General features: G+C 21.6%; 4 protein-coding genes across 12 annotated transcripts; 2 read left to right on the forward strand and 2 right to left on the reverse strand.

Moving 5' to 3' along the window:
• Positions 1–377: 377 nt before the first annotated feature.
• On the reverse strand, positions 378–4693 carry LOC133667313 (glutamate receptor ionotropic, kainate glr-3). Its single transcript, XM_062085134.1, has 9 exons — positions 4346–4693; positions 3882–3955; positions 2704–2880; positions 2391–2617; positions 2145–2254; positions 1862–2055; positions 1593–1698; positions 1285–1474; positions 378–1123 (listed from the first exon to the last, which is right to left on the reverse strand). Exons 1-9 carry the CDS (start codon positions 4419–4421, stop codon positions 637–639), a joined length of 1641 nt encoding a protein of 546 aa, XP_061941118.1. The 5' UTR covers positions 4422–4693; the 3' UTR covers positions 378–636.
• Positions 4694–5115: 422 nt separating this feature from the next.
• On the forward strand, positions 5116–8886 carry LOC108003104 (uncharacterized). 2 transcript variants are annotated; one of them, XM_017065203.3, is made up of 6 exons: positions 5116–5358; positions 5423–5624; positions 5945–6045; positions 6168–7139; positions 7817–7942; positions 8118–8886. In XM_017065203.3, the coding sequence occupies exons 2-6, from the start codon at positions 5523–5525 to the stop codon at positions 8398–8400; spliced, it is 1584 nt and encodes a 527-aa protein (XP_016920692.1). In that variant the 5' UTR covers positions 5116–5358; positions 5423–5522; the 3' UTR covers positions 8401–8886. The 2 variants fall into 2 exon arrangements, with proteins under 2 accessions (XP_016920692.1, XP_016920693.1); XM_017065204.3 differs by having other exon boundaries at positions 5178–5358; positions 5466–5624.
• A 488-nt stretch (positions 8887–9374) lies between these two features.
• On the forward strand, positions 9375–12160 carry LOC108003103 (iduronate 2-sulfatase). 2 transcript variants are annotated; one of them, XM_017065202.3, is made up of 8 exons: positions 9375–9809; positions 9913–10090; positions 10185–10315; positions 10409–10574; positions 10654–10803; positions 10872–11009; positions 11092–11393; positions 11482–12160. In XM_017065202.3, exons 1-8 carry the CDS (start codon positions 9624–9626, stop codon positions 11830–11832), a joined length of 1602 nt encoding a protein of 533 aa, XP_016920691.1. In that variant the 5' UTR covers positions 9375–9623; the 3' UTR covers positions 11833–12160. The 2 variants fall into 2 exon arrangements, with proteins under 2 accessions (XP_016920691.1, XP_061940235.1); XM_062084251.1 differs by having other exon boundaries at positions 9913–10012.
• LOC108003130 (transcriptional regulator ATRX homolog) lies at positions 11823–21632 on the reverse strand. Of its 7 annotated transcripts, none has more exons than XM_062084248.1 (20): positions 21521–21632; positions 20588–20710; positions 20204–20376; positions 18121–20116; positions 17764–18062; positions 17517–17617; positions 17301–17449; positions 16980–17216; positions 16494–16704; positions 16012–16421; positions 15638–15936; positions 15179–15473; positions 14828–15117; positions 14605–14764; positions 14191–14538; positions 13805–14108; positions 13522–13725; positions 13310–13426; positions 13073–13109; positions 11823–12493 (listed from the first exon to the last, which is right to left on the reverse strand). In XM_062084248.1, exons 2-19 carry the CDS (start codon positions 20602–20604, stop codon positions 13101–13103), a joined length of 5619 nt encoding a protein of 1872 aa, XP_061940232.1. In that variant the 5' UTR covers positions 20605–20710; positions 21521–21632; the 3' UTR covers positions 11823–12493; positions 13073–13100. The 7 variants fall into 7 exon arrangements, with proteins under 7 accessions (XP_061940232.1, XP_061940227.1, XP_061940228.1 ...); XM_062084243.1 differs by having other exon boundaries at positions 13073–13222; XM_062084244.1 differs by having other exon boundaries at positions 13073–13222; positions 21264–21549.
• Between the last annotated feature and the right edge of the window lie 42 nt (positions 21633–21674).

Raw genomic sequence — 21674 nt, forward strand, 5'->3', positions numbered from 1 at the left:
ATGAATAGTAAAAATAATTTTAAAAAAATTATTAAAAAAAACTTTAGAATCAATTACAAAAAATAAACTGTGTTGAATGAAAAAAAACTTTATGATTAAATGTGCTATTGAATATGCATATATAGTAGTATTATTATTAAATTATTATATATTATTATTCTATAAATAAAAAATTAAAATAAAAATAAAGTAAATTAAAAATTTTTAAAATCTGATTTTAACATCAGTTTTAGTAAAAATAATAGCATAAATTTTAATTATAATTAAAATAATTATAAACGAAGAAAAAAATTGAATCAATGTAAATATAGGAAACTTGTACTATATTACGTATATCTTATATTACATTGAATTATATTAATGTATATATATTATACAATTGTTTTATGTTCTTATTAATGTAATTTATTATGACAATACATATGTTATAAATAAAATTTTTATGAAATCATATTACAAAAAACAAACTAATAACTTTTAATTTGTTTTCTTTGAATTATTTTCTTTGAATTATTTTCTTTGAATTATAATTTTTAAACATTAAAAATTTTTAACAATTAAAAATTTAGTATATTATTATATAATATATTATTAAAACAATTTAAATGCATTTTCTTACATTATTTAATTTTATAATCAAGTTGTATATTGAAATAGAAAAGCAGAAGGAGTTCTAATAGGAATTAATTTTCGATCACCGATTGGATTAGTTATTACATAATAACTTCTTCCATTAATAAATTGTCGTTTTCCTTGTATCAAAACATTTTTATGATTTTGATAAATTGTTGGTGGACTTTTTTTTAACATAATAATACACTTTTTGTTTGAAAAATTGTTATTTAAGGAATTTTGTATTTTTTCTTTTAGAACGCAACAAGGAAGACATATTTTTTTTTTATTATTCTGTAATCGGTAAGATATACACGCATAAATTAATTCAAATAAAAAAATAATTGTAGCAATTGCGTATCCACCTATGACAACTTTGTATGTCAAAAGAAGATCGGTATTTCGCAATTGTCTTTCAGTTGAACGGAGATCGACTGGACAAATTTCAGCTAATGGAAGATCTTCCTTCTTTTTAAATTGTGTAATACCGGTTTCCCTTAATCTTAATAACCTAAAATTCAATAATAAATCTAATGCTTAAAAAGTTTTTAATATATAGAAAATTGATTTTATGTATGATTGGATATTTATTAAAATAAATTTATTAAAATAAATAATAAACAATTATTTTTATTTTCAAACGAAATAAATTAAGAAAAAATTAAAACTTACATTTTATTGATATGTTTTTCAATAGTAGAACCATGAGAAAAACCAAAAGCTCGACTAGTTACTAAAATATTACCTGGCATTATAACATATGTACAACGTAAATTATGTTCTAAACGATCGCGAGTCTTATTCACATAATCCTTGAATATTAAAGACTCTAAATAATGTGTTTCTTCTAAAAAAAGTCTCTCTTAAAGAAAGAAAAAAATCAAATGAGAAAAATTATGCATCATCTATTTCTATAATTTTTCATGTTTATCTTACCTTATATCGTACATATATCTTACGTTACATTATTTGATACATACTTGTACTAACTAATTCTAAAATAGGTCTTGATGGTTCATAATATTTAAAAATTCCTTTTCCTTGTTGTTTGCTTATGTTCAATAAACTTAAATCATTTTGCTGATTCTAAAAATGATTTATTATTATTATATTATATATATATAATATATATATATAATATTATTATATATATATAACATTATTATATATATGTATTATATATGTATTAAATTTTTTATTTATTACAAAATTTATTCTATAAAATATTAAAAGTACTTAAAATTCTTACTTGAGAAAGGAGAAAATCAACTATGCGTCCTTTATAAGTGATCCAATTATATTCTTTGTGAACAATGTCTTCTAGAGAACTAATAGATAGTGTAAATTGAGGTCTTGTAAGAAATGCTGTAAGGTTTGCTGTATAAAAAGATGTCAAAATCAGTATAAAAATCCACCAAGTGGCAAAAAGCATTCGCGTTGAATCTGCAATTTTATAAAATTATAATTATTTAAAATTATAATGATAAAAAAATTAAAATTGTATTATTAAAATTTAAAATTTAATATTTTACCTGTTATAGCAATAATATTTGTTCCTTGTTTTAAAAGTGAACTATAAACGAACCAGAAACAAGAAGACAAACTGAAATTTTCAGAAGTCGGATCATGCCATAATTTTGCTCTATATTAAAAAATTATTACAATTATAAAATAATAATTTTTAAAAATTTTAGAAATATTAAAAAAATTAAATAATTTTTAATTAAATATTTATATTTATCAATGAAAAATTATTTAATAAGAAGATTTTTAAGAACCTCATATTAGCAAAAAAATAGATAATTGGTCCCACAAAAATTAATGATGTTAAAACTAATAGCCAAACAGTTTTTTCAAAAGGTGCCAATAGACCAGAACTTGTAGCCGATTCCTGGGGTCTCTTCATTACAGCAGTTAATTTTGTTTCATCTAGTAAAGTACTGAACGAACAATATCGTCGCATTTCCGGTAACATAGGAAGAAATGCAACAGCTATATCTACTTTCTATAAAATGAAATAAAATTTTGCAATGATTAATTAATTATCTTATCTTTTTTATTTTATTATATAAAAAATTCTTAAAATAATACTTTTTCGTAGAGTAATCCAAGAATACCGCTACTTTCATTACCCAAAATATGTTCTTTTGGTGGAATAATAGTATATGTAAAATTCAATTTCGAACTAATTAAATCAAAAATATAAAATGCATATCCTTGACCAATCCATTTTCCATTTTTCTGTACAATTCCTGAGAAAGGCATATCCTATAAAAAAAATGAACTCTATATATTCTTAATAAAAAAAAACAAGAAAGAGAAAAAGACAATTTCAATATTCATAAATTTTAATTATTAATCTTCATTTTAAATATGATATATTAATGTAAAATATTTTAATTGTAGAGTTTGTTATAAAATAAAGTTTAATACATACATAATATATAATAATATAATTAATATAATAATTAATATAGTAATTAATATAATAATAATATAATAATATAATTTACTTTTCAAAATAATAAAAATTATTAATAAATTAATAAATAAAGATTAGAAATGAATGTACATGAATAATATTATAAGTATTCTATGTATGTATTATAATAATATTGTATTTTATATATAAAAATATGCTTAGATTAAATTTTAAATTTTTAAATATATTTGTATAATTTATGTAACTCTTATTAAATTTTACGAAATATATCTAGATTTCTATATGTAAAAAAATGAAAATTCAGAAAAAATATACAAGATAAATATATTTATAGAATATCTTTGAAAAATCGATTCTAGACGTCAAAACAAATATAAAAATTAGTATATTTATACGAAAGTATTTTGAGAAATATTTATTAAGTTATAAATAATTTAAATTATATTGAAACAATATCGCAATGTGATGGAAATTGCAACTTCATTTTATCTCTATCTTATTTCATCTAACATAAATTTGAATTGTTTATAACTTAATAAGGAATTTAGTTTTAATCAATATTTATGTATATTAATTTTTCAACTTGTTTTGATTTATAGAATTAATCTTTCAAAAATATTTTATGAATTTATATTATATAAATTATAAAATATATTAACTTATAAAATTATAAAATATATTAATATATATATATTATAAAATATAATAATAAAATATATTAACATTCTATTTATATATATATATATATATATATAAAACATTCATATAACATATATATATAACATTCTACATATATAATTAACATTGAATTTTCTAGAAAACTTACATTCCAAGATGTTACTGTTATTTGCGATGGTATGGAGTTTCCTTCTTCATTATCTTTATTAATTGCCACGTTATCTGCATATATAAAAAATAATCAAAAAATATATAATAAAAAATTATATAAAAATATTATTATTATTAATTAAATATTATATTTTTTTAGTTACATAATATTTTATTATATATTCGTTTTTTGTATTACTATATATAATGTATAAAAGTAATAACAATAGTAATAATGAATATGTTATTCATATAACTCAAATATGAAGAAACTAGAAAAATCAATATATGTTTTTTGAATTAACTAAATTTCATCAATTAAATCCAAAATAAAATAAGTTATAAAATGTTTTATTGAAAAATAAAAAAAAAAATATTAAAAAATATGAAATTAACATAAAAATTAATATTAATTTATTTTATTATTCATTAAATTAGAAAAAATTAAGAAGTCATACTTACCTTCACTATGAACATAATATGTAAACTTTTGAATAAAAAGAAATATTGTCAGAAATAAAGAATGAAGAATATACATTTTTTTATATAAATTGCAATCACATTAATATTATTTTTATTTATAATTAAATAAAAACTATATATTAATATGTACATTAATACAGTTCCTTTTCATAATAAAACTGGCTATTTAAGTAAATCGATATTAACATGACTAGTCATATCTTGAGCGACCTGACTAACAATGTAATGTTTACATAGCAACTGGCAATTATTAATATTTTCCATTATAAACATGAATTTAATCTGATAAATTTGAACTTTTCTAAAAAATAAAAATTAATTATAAATATATAATATTATATTTGAAAATTAATGGAAAAATATTAATATATTATATATGTGATTGATATAATATAATTATTTTTAATTAGTAATATTATAATAATAATAATAATAGTAGATAATTATAAATAATTTTTATTTGAATTTGCTTTTTTAAATTTGCATCAATTAATTTTTTTGATTTTTTTGATTTTAACATTATAAGAATTTATTGATATTATTCATTTTGTCTTCCATTATAATAAATTAAAAAATTCATGAACAGTAATGTTAAAAATAAATTATCAATTAAAAATATTTAAATTTTTGATTGACAATTTAAAAAATGTTCATATTGCACAAAAATTTAAAACGATAAAAATATTTAAAAAATCGATAAATGTCTATATCGAATATTATCGATATATTATCGATATTATTATCGATATATTAACTTGAATTGATATAAAATAGATGGAATAAACATCGAAAGGTGCATCTACTACAGTGGTTCTCAACTATATATGAGATAAAACATAATAATGGTGGACGAGAAGACTATGGTGAATACGTATTTACGATGAAGTAGCTTGAGTATTGAAATGACAACAAATGATTGATATTATTAGTAATAGTATAATATGAGGTGAAAAAAAAAGATATTTCGGCACGAATGGGAATGCACTTTGTTGGTAAGTAACTCAATAAAGTATCCTATTTGTAGAAATGATCATGTATTTGGAACTTTCATTCAAGGTGCAAGAAAAATTCCCTTCTGAATTCTTGTTGGTGAATGCAGGTTATGTGAGCATTGAAACGGGTCGTTATTCATCATTTTTCTTGCAAATTGGCCAAGATGGGCCAGGGTACAGATACATGCACAGATAGACCTGCTGAAGTTAGCGTCATCAGATTTGTGTCTAGAAATCGCACCATTGAGGAAATAGCCCCCAAAAAGGTAAAAACTGGAGCCATTTAATAAGTTCAATGACCTTTAACTCAAAACAAATCGTTCAGCGATATGTTATCATGTTATATATATTTATTAACTTATTATGACATGTGTTTAATTAGTTTTTTAATGACGAAAAATAATATTTAAATGAAAAATAAAACAAAAAAATAGATGCAATTTGAATATAAGTGAAATATTTGATTAGTATTTTTAATCAATTTCCATCCATCCATCAGTATTTTACGAAATTTTTGGTAAAAATTATGTAAATAAAAATTATATATTTATTTGTAAAATATATATTATTTAAATTATATTTTTAGGAAGTATATACTTGCAAACAACGGGGTTGTGGTAAGACATTTACCAATCAAGATGAATATAAAACACATGAAGCTCTTGAAGCTTTAAAAATTAGGTTTATGTAAGTTAGCTTTACTAAAAAAAATTTATATATAAAATTACAAAATATACAATATTAAGAATATCTTAACTTTATTTTCCAATAATGATATCACAATATATAACTAATAATTAAATTTATAGCTGTCGAGAACCAGGATGTGGAGAAGAATTATCTGATCCAGGAAGTATGTGGCGCCATTATCAAGAATGGCATAATAATGAAACAAATGTATTTATATGTCCATATACAAATTGTGGATCTTTACATACAACTAGTATCAATCTCGAAGAACATATCGAAAGCTGCCATAGACAACCACCAACATTACCAACTGAACCAGAAATAATATGCTTTGAAGATCCTGAAAATGCAATAGATGAAGAAAATGTACAAAGTACAGAAGAATGTTATGAAAAAAGAGCAAATGAAACTTTTGGAATAAAAATATGTCAATATGATGATAATGAGCGAAATTTTCTTAGAAATGATAATGTACAAAAAAATGAAGTTTCACATGATCAGAATGTTACAAATGATAGTTCAAAAGAAGATTATTCTTCCACTAATGAATCTTTAAATGAAACTAATACATTTCCTATGAATGAGAATTTAATTCTAAATACAGAAAATTTTCTATCCAAATATGAGAATAATATAAATAAAGGCTCAGAATTACAAACTGAACATTCCCAAGAAAAAAATAGTTTAATTTATGTAAATGGTGATATTACCATTACAAAAAACACAAAAAATGAAATATGTAATATGAATTCAAGAAGTCAAGAACATAGGATTGAACTAGATAATTTAGAAAGAATTGTTAGAAATGAACTTGATCGTGATATTCCGAAAACTGAAGAAAATACTATAGAAACAAATTGCTCAGATGATGAAGAATATACTCCAAAAAAACAACGCATGTCTAGGTATAAACAAGAAATTTACAAATGTGCTGTTAATGGCTGTGGGAGAAAATACAAATACATATCCCATTATCGTCATCATCAAGATAGTCATAAAATAGCAACCAATAATAGTTCAATTAGTTCAAATTCTAATAAATCAATATTAAAATTAAAACAAGGAAAAGCTTCAACAGTTAGTTTTTTTTTGTAAGTGTAAAAGAATAATATTATACAAAAAAATTATATTTTTTCGCGCGCGCGCGTGTGTGTGTGTGTGTGTGTAGTCAGAAGAAATAAGATATCTAAATATCTATATTGTTTCCAAATGTTTATATTTTATCCAAAACTTCTTAAGAAAAAATGCAGATTTGATTAATGAAATCAACATGTAAACTATTGAAGCAACATGAATTAACATAATAACTATATTATATTATATTATATTATATTATAATAACTAATATTATGATTATATATGCTATTATTATTAATATTATCTGCATATATATAATGTCTCTATTATAATCTAATATAAATAATATAATCTATTAAATATTATATTAAATATTAATTACTCTGAATTATTCAAACAATATTAATTCATTAATATATGTATAATTACGTATATAAAAAAAAATCTGATTTTAATTCATGATAAAAATCAATTTTATCATAAAATAGTCTGATTATAGAAAAATTTATTTTTGTAATTAAGTTTGTAATGATAAATGATAAATGATAAATGTTCGTCTCAATCTTGAATTTTATAAAATTTATTATATGTAATTTAAAATTTTAATTTTTAATTTTTATTATATTTTTTCATCTTAGATTATTTTTCAAAAAATTAATTTCTTTATTCAAATTTATTGTATATTATTTAGATGCAAGATTCCTGGATGTGGAGCTCAAGTGAGTAATGTAACTGGTCTATGGAAACATTATCAGGATAATCATGCTAATTCAAAGCTATCAATAATACAAGGAAATAAAAATAGTGAAATATTTCGGTAAGTTATATATAATAGAATTAATTATTTAGAAATCATAATACTGTAAGAGAAATCAAATAAGTATATTATCTATATTATATTAATATTAATATATATATTAATTTCAAATATTTTTGAACATTGTTATTAAAAACTATTTTGATAAATGATTAAAAAACAGAACATATTTCAGTTGCAAAATTCCTGGATGTGAAACAGAATTTAGTACAACAGTTATGTTGTATAAACACTTTACTGAAGTACATTCAAATGGTACTGGTAATAATATTAGCACAAATACAAAGACTGGGAGTAGTTTTCATTATACTGAAATATTTAAAGATGATACTACTAATTTGCAAGCAAATTTTAAGACTGACTTTAAAGCAAAGAATAATATTAATGTAAATGACTGTACGATAAGTACTGATGATCAAAGATCATTATCAGTTGTTAAGAAGGAAGCAAGGGATTGACTTCAAATAAATTGATATTATAAATGTGAGGATAAATAATTGTAGTGATGAATCAGAGTACTTTACTAGGGCCAAAAATATTCAAATTATGAAATATATTATTGTTTTGAATTCTTTTTACAAACAGAAATGTTCTATCTTTTATTTGTCTTTTTGCCTAGTCACTTTTTATTATGTTTTTGTCATTGGCCCTTGTTAATTACTCAAATCTTTGATTTAAAGTTACAGTCACAAAGACTGTAAGACTGAAATAGAGAGATAACTTGAAGATTATCAGAGTTATTTCTCTATGGTTTTCAATTATTTCATTGTAAAAACCATACAACAAAAGTTTCATACTTTATAATATTATAATAAACAAATATTCAGATTTGTATTAATATTTAGAAATAACTAACAATTTTGTGATTTAATACTTATTTCTGAAATACTTATTTCAAAAAGCAATACTTGTTTAAAATATGTAATGAAAGAAATTAAGAAAAATAATTTTCTTTATAAGAGAATTAATATATTCAATGTTTTTAAATATATTTTACTATTATTTTAATAAAAAAAATTATAATGATTCTACTATTCAAAAAAAATATTAAATTAATTTTGCAATATTTAAAAAGATAATATGAAAAGCAACTCTTAAATTTAAAAAGTTAAAATTCAATATTCAATCAATATAACAATACATAAATGCAAAATAAAAATTTCATAGATTATAATATCAACATTAAGAGAAATGTAAAGTTCTGGAAAAACAAGAAAAAAATTTATTGCAGTAATTTGTGCATGTATTAATATTAAAACTTTTTCTATACTTTCCATATTTTTTACTATTTTGTATTATTGTATAATTTTGATGTAATTTATGTTAGGTCATGTTATAGTTATAATAGATATTGTAGATATATAAGCATACATACATAGCATTTTCATTTATATGTCTGTACATTGAAAAATAAAGTGCAATAGTAAGTAGAATCAGAAAATTCATTAAATATAGAATACATAATTATTTCTGCATAAAAAAACATATAAAAATCTTATTTTATAAATACTATTAAAATATGAAATATTTTATTTTTTAATTTTTTTATGCAGAAATATATTGAATAATATTACTTATAGAGTATTATTTTTCTGAGATGCTATTTTATCTATAGCCCTATTTAATCTTAATTTAAACAGAATTGCTCTTCATAGTGCTAATTATATTGATATAATAAGCAATGTTTTTTATGTTACATTTTATAAATTTAATTGCTTGGTGCACAGCCCAGAAACAAAATTTTCTTTTAATTATCGTTGACGATTTAAGAACTGCTTTAGGATGTTACGGCGATACCAAAGCGTATACACCGAATATAGATCATTTAGCAACAGAAGCTGCCATTTTTTCTCAAGCATTTGCTCAGGTTAGCATAAAAAAATGTTTTAAAACATGCAAAATTTACATGTATTGTATTGAATAAAAAAAAATATATAAATAATAAATAGAGAATATGTAAATTTTTTTAGCAAGCACTGTGTGCACCAAGTAGGAATTCATTTTTAACAAGTCGAAGACCAGATACACTTCATCTTTATGACTTTTATAGTTATTGGCGGAAAGATATTGGTAATTTTACAACATTGCCGCAACATTTCAAAAATAATGGATTTATTACTAAATCCATAGGAAAAGTTTTTCATCCAGGTTTCTTGTTTTTTTTTTAATTTTTTAAATTTTTTTTTAAATAAAATGTTCCAATATGAATTTTTTTACATCATTTTTATTATATATTTTATAGGAATTAGTTCAAACAATTCTGATGATCATCCTTATTCATGGTCAGAAATTCCTTTTCATCCATTCACAGAAAGATATAAAGATGCTCCAATATGTCAAACAAATATGCAAATACTACCAGCACAAAATCTTGTAATATTTGATATGATAAATTACTATTTAAAAAAAATTTTTAAAATTGAAAAAAATATTAATATATAATAATTTTCTTTTTCATATTTTTAGATATGTCCAGTTAAAGTTTTGTCAATGCCAAATAAAACATTGCCAGATATAGAAATATTAAAAGAAGCTAAATATTTTTTATCTAATCAAGCAGGAAATCCTTTTTTTTTAGCAGTTGGATTTCAAAAACCACATATACCATTCAAATATCCTAAAAAATATTTAAGTATAGTTCAATATTATCACTATGTTATAATAATTATAAGATTTTTAATTAAAGAAATCATTTTGAATGAATTTTGTAGAATATCATCCTTTGCAAAAATTTAAAGTACCCCAACCATACAAATGGTCAAAAAATGTTAGTAGCATAGCTTATAATCCATGGAATGATTTAAGAAAAAGGAAAGATGTTGCTGCTTTGAATCTTAAATTTCCATGGAAGAAAATACCAAGTACAATTTAAGTAATATATGAAAATTAATTTTTATTTTTACAATACTGATTCCTTTTTAATTTTTAGAAAGCTTTGCTAAATTAATTATTCAATCATATTATGCATCAGTAACATATATTGATGATTTAATTGGTAAATTAATAAATCAATTGGAAATTTTATCAATTCGAAAAAATACTACTATCATATTAATGTCTGATCATGGTAGGTCAAAATAATAGTTAAAATTTTTATATTTCTTGAATTACTAATCAATACTTTATTTTTCTAATCAATAATTGCATAGGATGGTCATTAGGAGAGCATACAGAATGGGCAAAATACAGTAATTATGATGTTGCTTTAAAAGTACCATTAATAATATCAATACCTGGACTTACTTATAAAAGATCAAAAGAGAAAGCAAATAATTCATTAGAAAAGTATCCATTATTTATAAATTCAATAGTAGAGTTAGTTGATATTTTTCCAACAATTGCAGATTTAGCAAATATTTCAATACCTATTTGTTCAAATGAAACAATGGAAATTACTTGTAGCGAAGGAATATCTTTTATGCCACTTATACAAGCTGCTTTAAAAAAGAAGGTACAATAAATTTGATTTTATAATAAATAATATAATAGATAATTATTGAAATTGCTATATATTAAAATATATATTTAATAATTTATAGTCAATATTATGGAAAGAAGCAGCATTTGGACAATATCCAAGACCAAGCATTAAACCTTCAATACATCCAAATAGCGATGAACCACGTTTAAAAGAGATTAAAGCAATGGGATACACGATAAGAACAAATAAATATCGTTATACGGCTTGGTTATCATTTAAATCTGAAACTAAATTACCAGATTGGAATGATATTATTGCAGAGGAATTGTATAATCACAGTAATGACGAAGGTGAAAATCGTAATTTAGCAATTTTTCAAAAATATGTTAAATTAAAAAAAAAGTTAAAGTTTTTATTGCAACATGGTTGGAAAAATATTTTATCAAATAAAGCTATATATTATCTTTAAATTATACTTATATTTAATTAATTAATTTGTTATTATAATACTTTACATACATTTGTGATTTTAAATAAAATAAGTTTTGCCATATTTATAGATAATTGAAAGCAATATGAAATTTACTTGTCTAAATTTATCTTTAAATTAATGTTATAATAAATAAATTATATATTCTAATAATATTCTATAATAATCTAATTGATATAAAAGTCTTTTGTAAGCACATATATAAGTGTAGCATATACATATACATATATATAAAAGATTTATATACTTATAATATTTTTATGAATATACAATTTAAATTCAAAAAAATATACTAAATAAAAAATAATATATCAATACAATTATTATCCAAATACTAATTAGTATTTAATATTTAAGCTTTTTAGTAACAATAACATCATATATTATATTACATCAAAATTGATGTAATATAATACAAATATAAAATATTAAAAACCTAGATGAAAGTATAATTGAATAGAAAACAAAATATCGAAATATTTCTATGCTATAAAAAATAATATAAAATTTTTTTAAATTTAATTAATTAAAAATATTAATCTATTTAATATTAAATTTTTTAATAATAATTATTTCACATCTTTTGATTTATTTATTCTTCTTGGTTTTTATTTTTATTGTTTACTGTACTTGAAGTAACCTGAAATTATAAAGAAATTGTATACATCTCTTTCTCTTTCTCTCTGTGCGTGCGTGTATGTGTGTAATATAATGTGTGGTGTGGTGTAGTGTGGTGTGATGTGGTGTGGTGTGGTGTGGTGTGGTGTGGTGTGGTGTGGTGTGGTGTGGTGTGGTGTGGTGTGGTGTGGTGTGGTGTGGTGTGGTGTGGTGTGGTGTGGTGTAGTGTAGTGTAGTGTAGTGTTTTAATGTATTTGTGAGGTAATTTTAATCGATTCCAAAGACAAAAAAACAAAAAGTTATAGTTATTATACAAAAATATTGGTTGAAGTATATATTATAAATATATCTTTATCACACCATCATCTTGCTTCATTTAATGCAAGCTTCAATTGTTTATAACTTAACACTTAATAAATAAATTTTAACCAATATTTTTGTATAATAACTATAACTTTTTGTTTTTGTTAATTTTTGTATTTGTTTTGATTCTAGAATCAATTTTAAAATCAATTCTACAAAAGAAGTATTTTATGAATATATTAATACTTTATACATATCATTAATGTATATTAATTACATAAATATATAAATGTATTACCTCTACAACATCGTCATCAGATCTAATATCAGATGTCCTATAATCATTTGGTTGATTAGTTAGATTTTGATTTGTATTCTGCATTGCATAAGACATTTGGGACAAATTGGGTACCTGAGTTCTTACTTGTATCGGATTTATATTTGGATTCTAATTCACAAATCCTCGGTTAAAAATATCGATAAAGAAAAACATGTCTTATATTTAAATATTATCAATAAAAATTTAAGAAATTACCTGGTTGATTATTCGATTTGCAGAATTTTGATAAGCTTGTCGTTCCCAATAAGTATACATATCTGCTAATACACGATTAGTCATCATTTGTTGAGTTTCTGGTGTTGCATTAGGATACTGTAAAATATAAATGACTGTAATAAGTCAATAGATATAAATAAAATATTTAAATTATTAAAATAAAATTAATATTCTACAACAAATATTCTAACATCTTTTTGAAGAAGTTCCCGAAGTTTTTCATAATCTGTATTAATATTAAATGTCGATGGTACATTGTATTGATTTAATATTGCATTATATTGATTTAGAATTGTTGGAATTGCTGAATATGATGGCATTGGCTTTCCTTTCTTTTCTTCTTCATATTCTAACCAAGCTTGCTTTCTTTCTTCTTCATTCAATTCTTCTTCAGCCTGTATTTAAAGTAAATTCATAAAGAAAACTTATTTTAATAAATATAAATATATATTATAATATAACATAATAAATTACTTTATTTTCCAAAAGAGAATCATGTTCATGATAATTTTCCACAAAATTTTTATATATCAAAAATATTTCTGCTAATAATCTATCTTTTGGTAAATTTAAAGTCGGTTTTTTTCCATTATTTATGTTTGGTTCAAACGAATACAGTTCGCTTAAATCATGATTACTATAATGACGTTCAATTTGTTGCTCGTCAACAACTCTGCAAGAAAGCGATAGTTTTGTTACTTGCCGATTATAAATCTTTTCTTCCATTGTTCCAGCTGCTAGAAACCGATAAACATAACATGGTTTCTTCTGACCGAATCTATATAAAAAAATGTGTTTTAATAATTCTAAAATTTTATTTAATTTTTTAAATAAATTAAAATAAATTTTTTAATATATACCTATATATACGAAATATGCTTTGAACATCATGTGAAGGATTCCAACTTGCATCAAAAATAATAACACGATTAGCAGCAGTTAAATTAATTCCTAATCCACCTGCTCTAGTCGAGATTAAAAATAATCTTGCTCTTGTATTTGATGGTTCATTAAATATTTTGCACCATATATTTCTATTTTCTGCAGATGTTTGACCATCCAATCGAAAATAATCTAAACCCAATGACCAACTTCCAGTATGTCCATCAATATAGTCTGAATTTATACCGTTTTGTGTTGCATTATCAATTTTCTCAAGAAATTGTTCAATTAGAGTTAATGAATATAATGATTGTGAAAACACCAACCTAAAATCATTAAAAATTATTTGAAAATACTATATAAATTATTTTTTCATGATATAATAGACATACACTTTATCTCCAATTTGTTCACATTCTTTCAAAATTCCAAAAAGAAGTATCAATTTAGAAGAAATTCTCATATCTTCAAAATGTTCGGGTTGAACAAACTGTGACCACCACTCCTCTTCTTTTTTTTCAAATTCCTCAGATTTTGGAACTATTTCAATTTCTAGATATAAAATTATAATATTATTTTCACATATTACATATTTTAATATAAACAAAATCTTACCAGATTTATTATTTTTTGAATTACGTCTTGTATTTTTTCCTGCAACATTGTAGTCAATACTTTTTACTTCATCATCTTCATCAGTGGTACTTGTACTAGTACTTGTAGAATCTGTTTCTCTATCATTAATAAAATCTCGCAAAGAACCCTCAGAATCACTAGAATCTAGTCTCTTTTCATTCATTTTTTCTATTTTTTCTGCATTTAATTGTAAAACTATAGGATGCGTCCATATTCTTTGTAATGCTTGAAAATCGGCGAAAAGAGATCCATTGGCATTACGTATTCGCCTGAAATAAAAAATATATGTTAAATTTTGATGAAGTTTAATTTCAAAATCAATTCGAGTACCTTGCAAAATTATCCAAATAATATTTATACATATTAATTTGCACTTCTGTTAAACTAACAAAAATTACATATTCTTGTTTTGGTGGTAAAAATGGTGTTAATACAGAATAATCAAATCTTTGTACACAACCCTTTAACATCTTATGCAAAACATATGCACGCTTTTTCATTATTTTAACGTCATATTCAGTAGAATCATCGAATTGACCATTAGTTATTGGATTTGCAAATCTATTTAAAAATTCTCTTTTTGTACCTAAAAGATTTGGCTTTACAAATTGTACCATACAATGATCTGAAATATATTAGTTAATTTTTATTTTATTATCTATTATAAAGATATTTAACTAAATAGATTAATTATTTTTTAAATTATTTTTATAAATAAATTATTATATAATTTATATAATTTAAATTAATTATATAAATACTTATTATTCAATAAAGATTAATTATTACATTCTATCAAATTGTTTTGGAGTGGTGTTCCTGTAAGTACAATTCTCCGTAATGTTCTAATTCGTTTTATAGATTTACTAAGTGCAGTATCTTCGTTTTTTAGTAAATGACCTTCGTCACAAACTATCATATCCGGACCAGGATCTATTAAGTATCGTAAAATTGCTTCTTTCATATTTTTTCTCATTCTATTATTTGTACCAGTGAGATTTCTAAACATTTCATAACCAATAAGAAGTATACCACCAGTTCTTTGCCAACTTTCTAATTGAAACTTCCGTTCTATATTTTTCTTTAATCTTTAACAAATTTATTAATGAATAAACATCATGTAATTATTTATTTACTAATTACTTTACTTGTATAAAACTCACTTAGTCATTTCATAAATTTCGATATCATTTTCTATATCGTTTAACCAATACTTAAATTCATTGAGCCAATTAAGTACTGTGCTTAAAGGACAAACGATCATAATTGTTTTAACACCAGATTTTTCATGTGTTAAAAGCGTATGCGCCAGCGCGATTACTTGAAGACTTTTTCCTAGTCCCATACAATGTGCAATTATACATCCAGATCCAGGAGAACAGTTTATTCTTTCCAGTGATTCAAAACATGCATCCCACATGAATTTTATTCCCTTGGCTTGATGAGGTTTCAAACGTTTCACTAGATCTTTATGAACAGTTATCAATTCTTCTTTTGTTTCAGGATTAAAATCCAATATTAGTTTATCTACTTTTTCTTCTCCAGCCAATCTTACTTCATACATTTCATTATACTATATTAAAAAATAAAAAAAATGATTTTTAATTCTGATACAATCAAAAATTAATTATTTAAAAATACGCACTAATTTTTGTCTCTCAGCAATACGTTTAAGTCTTTCTTCTTCTTCTTTAGCAGCTTGTTTAGTATCATCTGTAACTTGCTTATCTTTCATTACTTTTCGAATATTTTTCCGACCTTTCTTTCCAGGTGTTCCTTGAGAATTTATAATTTGATCGTTATCGCTATCAGTATCACTGGACATGTTTTTAATACGTTTCCTCTTTGGCTTAGATCTAAATAAATGTATAAATCAATATAAAAAATTATATTCATCAAAAAAAAAAATATATATATATATACGTTATAAATCAATATAAAATTTTTTGAAAATATATCTTATAAAAATTAATAGTTTAATATAGAAAAACTATTAGAATAAAGCAAAAAGATATATAATAATAAATTTCATTTTCATAGAAACTATTTACTATTACAAAAATAATTAATGGTCTAAAACTTTTGCACAGTATTATATTTCTTTTAAAATTAATAATTATAATATATATACCTTTTTTCTGTAAATGAGGAATCTGTATCAGATGATTTATATGTTTTACGTTTACGCATTTTTTTTGGCTTTCCTACTGAAGTATCACTATCTGAAGATTTATTATCTTCTGATGTGACAGAAGATTTAATATTTGTATCAGAATTTAAAAGTTGTATATCTGAATCAGAATCTATAATTTTTCTACGATTTCTTCTTTCACGTTTCATAATTTTGTTTTTGATAGCTAAATTTTCACTATTAAAAAAGATATTATAATTCATATAATATTTTATTACTAATTCATATTCTATTCTAACATTTTTATTTTAAGTAACTCACACATGAGTTTCTTCCACCTTTTCTGATAACTCTTCTTGTTTTTTATTCCATTTTGCCCTTGTAATATCAGAGTCTGAATCTGAAGAAAATTTCATTGTTAATAATTTATTTCGTCTCCATTTATTTTTCTTCCATTCTTCATCATTTTCCTATCAAATTAATTAATATTTTAATATAAATAATAAATTTATTGTATTGATTTATTTTAAATGTTACCTTATCACCATTCTTTTTTTCTGTTTTCTGATTTGATTTTTTTGAACTACTTTCTGATTTTATTTCATTTTCACTATTTTCAAAAGTAATTTTTTGTTCACCTGAATTAAAATATTATTTATTTATTTAATATAATTTTTCATAGAAAATGTTTTTCATAAAAAATTAATGAGCATATTAAGTAAAAAAAATTTTTAATTCTAAAAAAATTTTTTCATTTAAGAAAAACTAATCTAATAAAATTTACCAATATCAGAATCAGAAGAATATAAAAGTATTTTCTTTGTAGCTGCATCTGCTTCCATTATTAATTCTTTGTTAGTTTGAAAACTACCATATGTTTTTGCAATTGAATTATTATTTTCCATATTAGATTTTTTATTTGTATTTTCAATAAATTCGTCATCTTTCACATTCTTTAAATGATCTAATAAAGAATCTTCCTTTTCTTTTGTTTTATGTTTTATCATATTTCTAGGTAAGGAACTTCGTGTTATATCATTATTATTCTTATAATCTTTTTGTAATCTATCCAAATCAATTAAACTGTAAAAATAATAAATTTTACTAAAAATGAATGAAAAATAATTTATTCATTTTATACCTTTTAAATTCTTTACTTTCTAAATATTGTCGTGATTTCTGTAATGCGTTTTTATGTTTTTTAAGAATATTTTCAGGTAATCTTTCAATAATAACTTCAGAAAGCATTTTTAATTTTCTGTCTGATCCAATATAATTTATTTTAAATATTTGTTGTTTAGAATCGTCTTTTATAGAATCTTTATTTTTGTTTTTAGTTTGTTTTAAAACAATATCATTATCATATATAGAATTTAATTTTTCGCTATCATCATTAGAATCATATTTTTTATTTGATTTTTTTTTTATATCATAAGGACTTGTAGAATCATCTGAATTTGACTCAAGTAACGTATTTTTAGCACAAGCTTCTTCTTTAATAATTTCATCTTCATCTGATGAATTATTTTTACAATTGGCATTATTTGATATCTTATTTTTTCCTTTTTTTTTATCAAATTTAATTTTTTTCGTTTGTAATAAATCTTTTTCTTTAAAACTATCACTTGTACTAGACTGTTTAATAAATTTTTCAACCAATGATTCTTCATTTGTAGGTGTTTCTGAATCAGATTCTAGCATTGCTCTTTTAGCTTGTTCTTCATCATCAACTTCATCTGAAATACTTTCTTCTTTTTCAACAGATTCTGAAATTTTTTCAGAACTAATTGATTTAGATTTTATATTTTTAGTTTCAATTGCACGCAAATTTTTACTTTTAACTTCTACGTTCAATTCATCATTTTTCAAAAAATTTTCATTTTTATTATCGTTATTTTTTTCATTTTCTTTCCATTCTAAATTTTTTTCATTCTCATGTTCATTTTTTAAATTGACATCATCTGTATTTTCAATTATACTTTCTTTAAATATATCATCTACAGATTCATTTATGATGTGTTCATTTGAAGATATGTTAAATTCTTTAAACTTTTTTTTATTTTCATCAATTATTTTCAAATCATTGTCTGCATAAATTCTAGTTCCTTTTTTATTATTACCTAAAATAGGAGATATAATACGATTACTGTTTTCACTGTCATTTGTTGATTTTTCTGAAAATTTTGCAACTATTGTATCTTCATTTTCTCTATTTTTATCAATGTTTATTTTCATAATATTTGTTTCAGTATCAGAAAATATTTCTTCATTATCACATTCAGAAACTATACTTTCCACATTTGAACTACTTTTTGATGTATCTGATTCTTCTTTATCCTCTATCTTTTTTGTAACTTCAATTTTATTTAAAAGATTATCTTCATGATCTAAATTTTGTACTTTACATTTTTTATTCCATTCTTCATAAAAATTTATTAATTCTTTTTCTTGTGCATCAAGTTCTATTTTAAGATTATTGATCACGTTTTTTGTTTTTTGTATAACATTACTTACTGATTTCTGATATATTAATTCTTTTTTAAAGTATTTGCATTTAACACGTTCCATTTGTAATTCATATTCTGAACAAGCTTCCTTAAATTTATTAAAAATTTTAACAACATGAAATTTTAACTGTAAACTTTGTTCTTTACTAATTTCAAATTTTTTTTCTGACTCTATTATACTTTCTAAATCTGATTCAATAGAAATTACATTGTCTTTTTTAGCTTGAGTTAATTTTTTTGTGATATTCAAACCAGTACAGGAAATTTTTGATTTTTGGAATTCTTTACCAGAACTAGAATCTTCTCTATGGAAATTGATGAAATGTTCTTGTTTTGACTTTAGTGTTAAATGTTTCTTTTCCTTTTTATTAATATGTTTTTCATATATGTCATCTTCTGAATCATTATTTATTTTTTCATTCTTACTGTTTTTTTTTTTTATATTGTCATAATTTATTTTCTTATCTTTTACATTGTTTTTATGCTTGTTAATTTTTGAAAGTGTTTTATCTGTTTTTTGACAATCATTTTCGCTCTCATCTGTAGTAATTGTATAGAATGTAGGTTTTTTTCCATATTTTGATTCATTAAGATTATCTTCATCAGATGATTTATCAACTGAATTGTCACCTAAAAATAATTTTAAAGCAATATTTTTGAATTTTGAATATTTCTTCTAAATTCCTTCTATAAACAAACTTTTTGCATTTAACTTACATGAACTAGATTTAAGAAAAAAAGGTCGTACATCTTCAAGAGAACTAGAATCATTGTCACATAATGACTTCATTGAATTTTGCAATTTCTTTACTTTTGCAAATCTCTGTTTCATAGATATTGAAGGATATTTTATCTCAGATGTTTGTGAATATTTCTTTCTAGTGTTTTTCCTAAAAACATAAATTAATAAATTATTAATATAATGTGAATAAGTTATATAAATTTTTATAATTTTTTTTTTAACTTTTTATCTTTTCTTTCTAATACAAATTAATCCATTATATAATTAATTAAATAAAATTTCTTTCAAATATTTATTTCTATAATAAAATTTTTAAAAATTAACTTATTAGATTTATTTTCTTTATTATGTATACTTACTTGAAAGAAGGAAACATAGTGATTGATAAAATAATTTTTGAAAAGACTTTGAATTAAATATAAAATATTTTCATTTTCAAATTACAAAGTTCAAAAGTACCATTTAAGTTTTCACTTATATTTCTGAAAATATTTATAGTTTCATATTTATAAATTAATAAGGAAATTTTTATAAATATTATTATCATTACTATTTTTTTTTATTATTTATTATTCTGTTAACTATTCAAATTATTTTAATTCTTTCTGTGCAAAAATATTGTCATATAACAATATTGATTATAATAATATTATATACATAGCAATAATAAACAGAAAAAAATATATAATATATTTTTTATTTTTTAATTATATCTAAACAACTAATTATAAAATTAATAAAATTAAAATAATAGTAAGTTAAAAGAATAATATTGTGCAAGATGTTTTATTGATATGTTAATTATATATTCATGTAAAAATATATATATATAATTTATAATGTTATATATTCATCTATTGTACATATTCAAATTTTTGTTTTAAATCCTATCTAATCAATAAAATATTTTTAATGAACTAAATATAATAATAACAATTGCTATTATTTTATTTTTGTCAAATTATAATTTATTATATCAAAAATTATAATTAAATTGTAACTTTATTTTGCGAATGAGTGCATGATTGCTATTACCTTTACATATTAATTAATAAGATAAAAATAAACTTAATGTTCCAATATTTGATATGTTAAACTTTAATAAATATTTTATTTTTGTAGTTTTATATTTATATGTTTGTATTACATTGTGTTTTACGTATTAGAATATCTATTAAATTAATTAATTCAAAAAGAATTTTTTAATTTTAATTTTCTATAAAATATGTCAATTGATATTAATTATTATATTTAAAGTAATAAAAAAGCATATAATTAATGAAAAAACTCACATTTAAGAATATAATAATTCACTGAGATAAATATGGTTCACCTGATATTACTGACCTCTGGGGATAGAACCCGTAACTATGTTTAAGTATATCAAATATAAAATAATCCTATAATCTTTATATTTATCAATTTTATTAAGATTTTTTTTTAAAA

The sequence above is a fragment of the Apis cerana genome, linkage group LG14, assembly GCF_029169275.1.
Source record: "Apis cerana isolate GH-2021 linkage group LG14, AcerK_1.0, whole genome shotgun sequence".
NCBI classification, from domain to species: Eukaryota; Metazoa; Arthropoda; class Insecta; order Hymenoptera; family Apidae; genus Apis; species Apis cerana.

Excerpts from the sequence above, each read along its gene's own strand:
- LOC133667313 (XM_062085134.1), bottom strand. The coding sequence starts at position 4,421 with ATGTATATTCTTCATTCTTTATTTCTGACAATATTTCTTTTTATTCAA. Across the intron at positions 1,475-1,592 it reads TTTAGAATTAGTTAGTACAA|AGAGACTTTTTTTAGAAGAA; the intron begins GTATGTATCAAA and ends TCTTTCTTTAAG. Across the intron at positions 1,124-1,284 it reads GAAAAACATATCAATAAAAT|GTTATTAAGATTAAGGGAAA; the intron begins GTAAGTTTTAAT and ends ATTGAATTTTAG.
- LOC108003104 (XM_017065203.3), top strand. The coding sequence starts at position 5,523 with ATGGGCCAGGGTACAGATACATGCACAGATAGACCTGCTGAAGTTAGC. Across the intron at positions 6,046-6,167 it reads GCTTTAAAAATTAGGTTTAT|CTGTCGAGAACCAGGATGTG; the intron begins GTAAGTTAGCTT and ends TTAAATTTATAG. Across the intron at positions 7,140-7,816 it reads TCAACAGTTAGTTTTTTTTT|ATGCAAGATTCCTGGATGTG; the intron begins GTAAGTGTAAAA and ends TATATTATTTAG.
- LOC108003103 (XM_017065202.3), top strand. The coding sequence starts at position 9,624 with ATGTTTTTTATGTTACATTTTATAAATTTAATTGCTTGGTGCACAGCC. Across the intron at positions 9,810-9,912 it reads TTTCTCAAGCATTTGCTCAG|CAAGCACTGTGTGCACCAAG; the intron begins GTTAGCATAAAA and ends AAATTTTTTTAG. Across the intron at positions 11,010-11,091 it reads CATATTAATGTCTGATCATG|GATGGTCATTAGGAGAGCAT; the intron begins GTAGGTCAAAAT and ends ATAATTGCATAG.
- LOC108003130 (XM_062084243.1), bottom strand. Across the intron at positions 18,063-18,120 it reads GAAAGTAAAGAATTTAAAAG|TTTAATTGATTTGGATAGAT; the intron begins GTATAAAATGAA and ends TTATTTTTACAG. Across the intron at positions 13,223-13,309 it reads CAAATCGAATAATCAACCAG|AATCCAAATATAAATCCGAT; the intron begins GTAATTTCTTAA and ends TTTGTGAATTAG.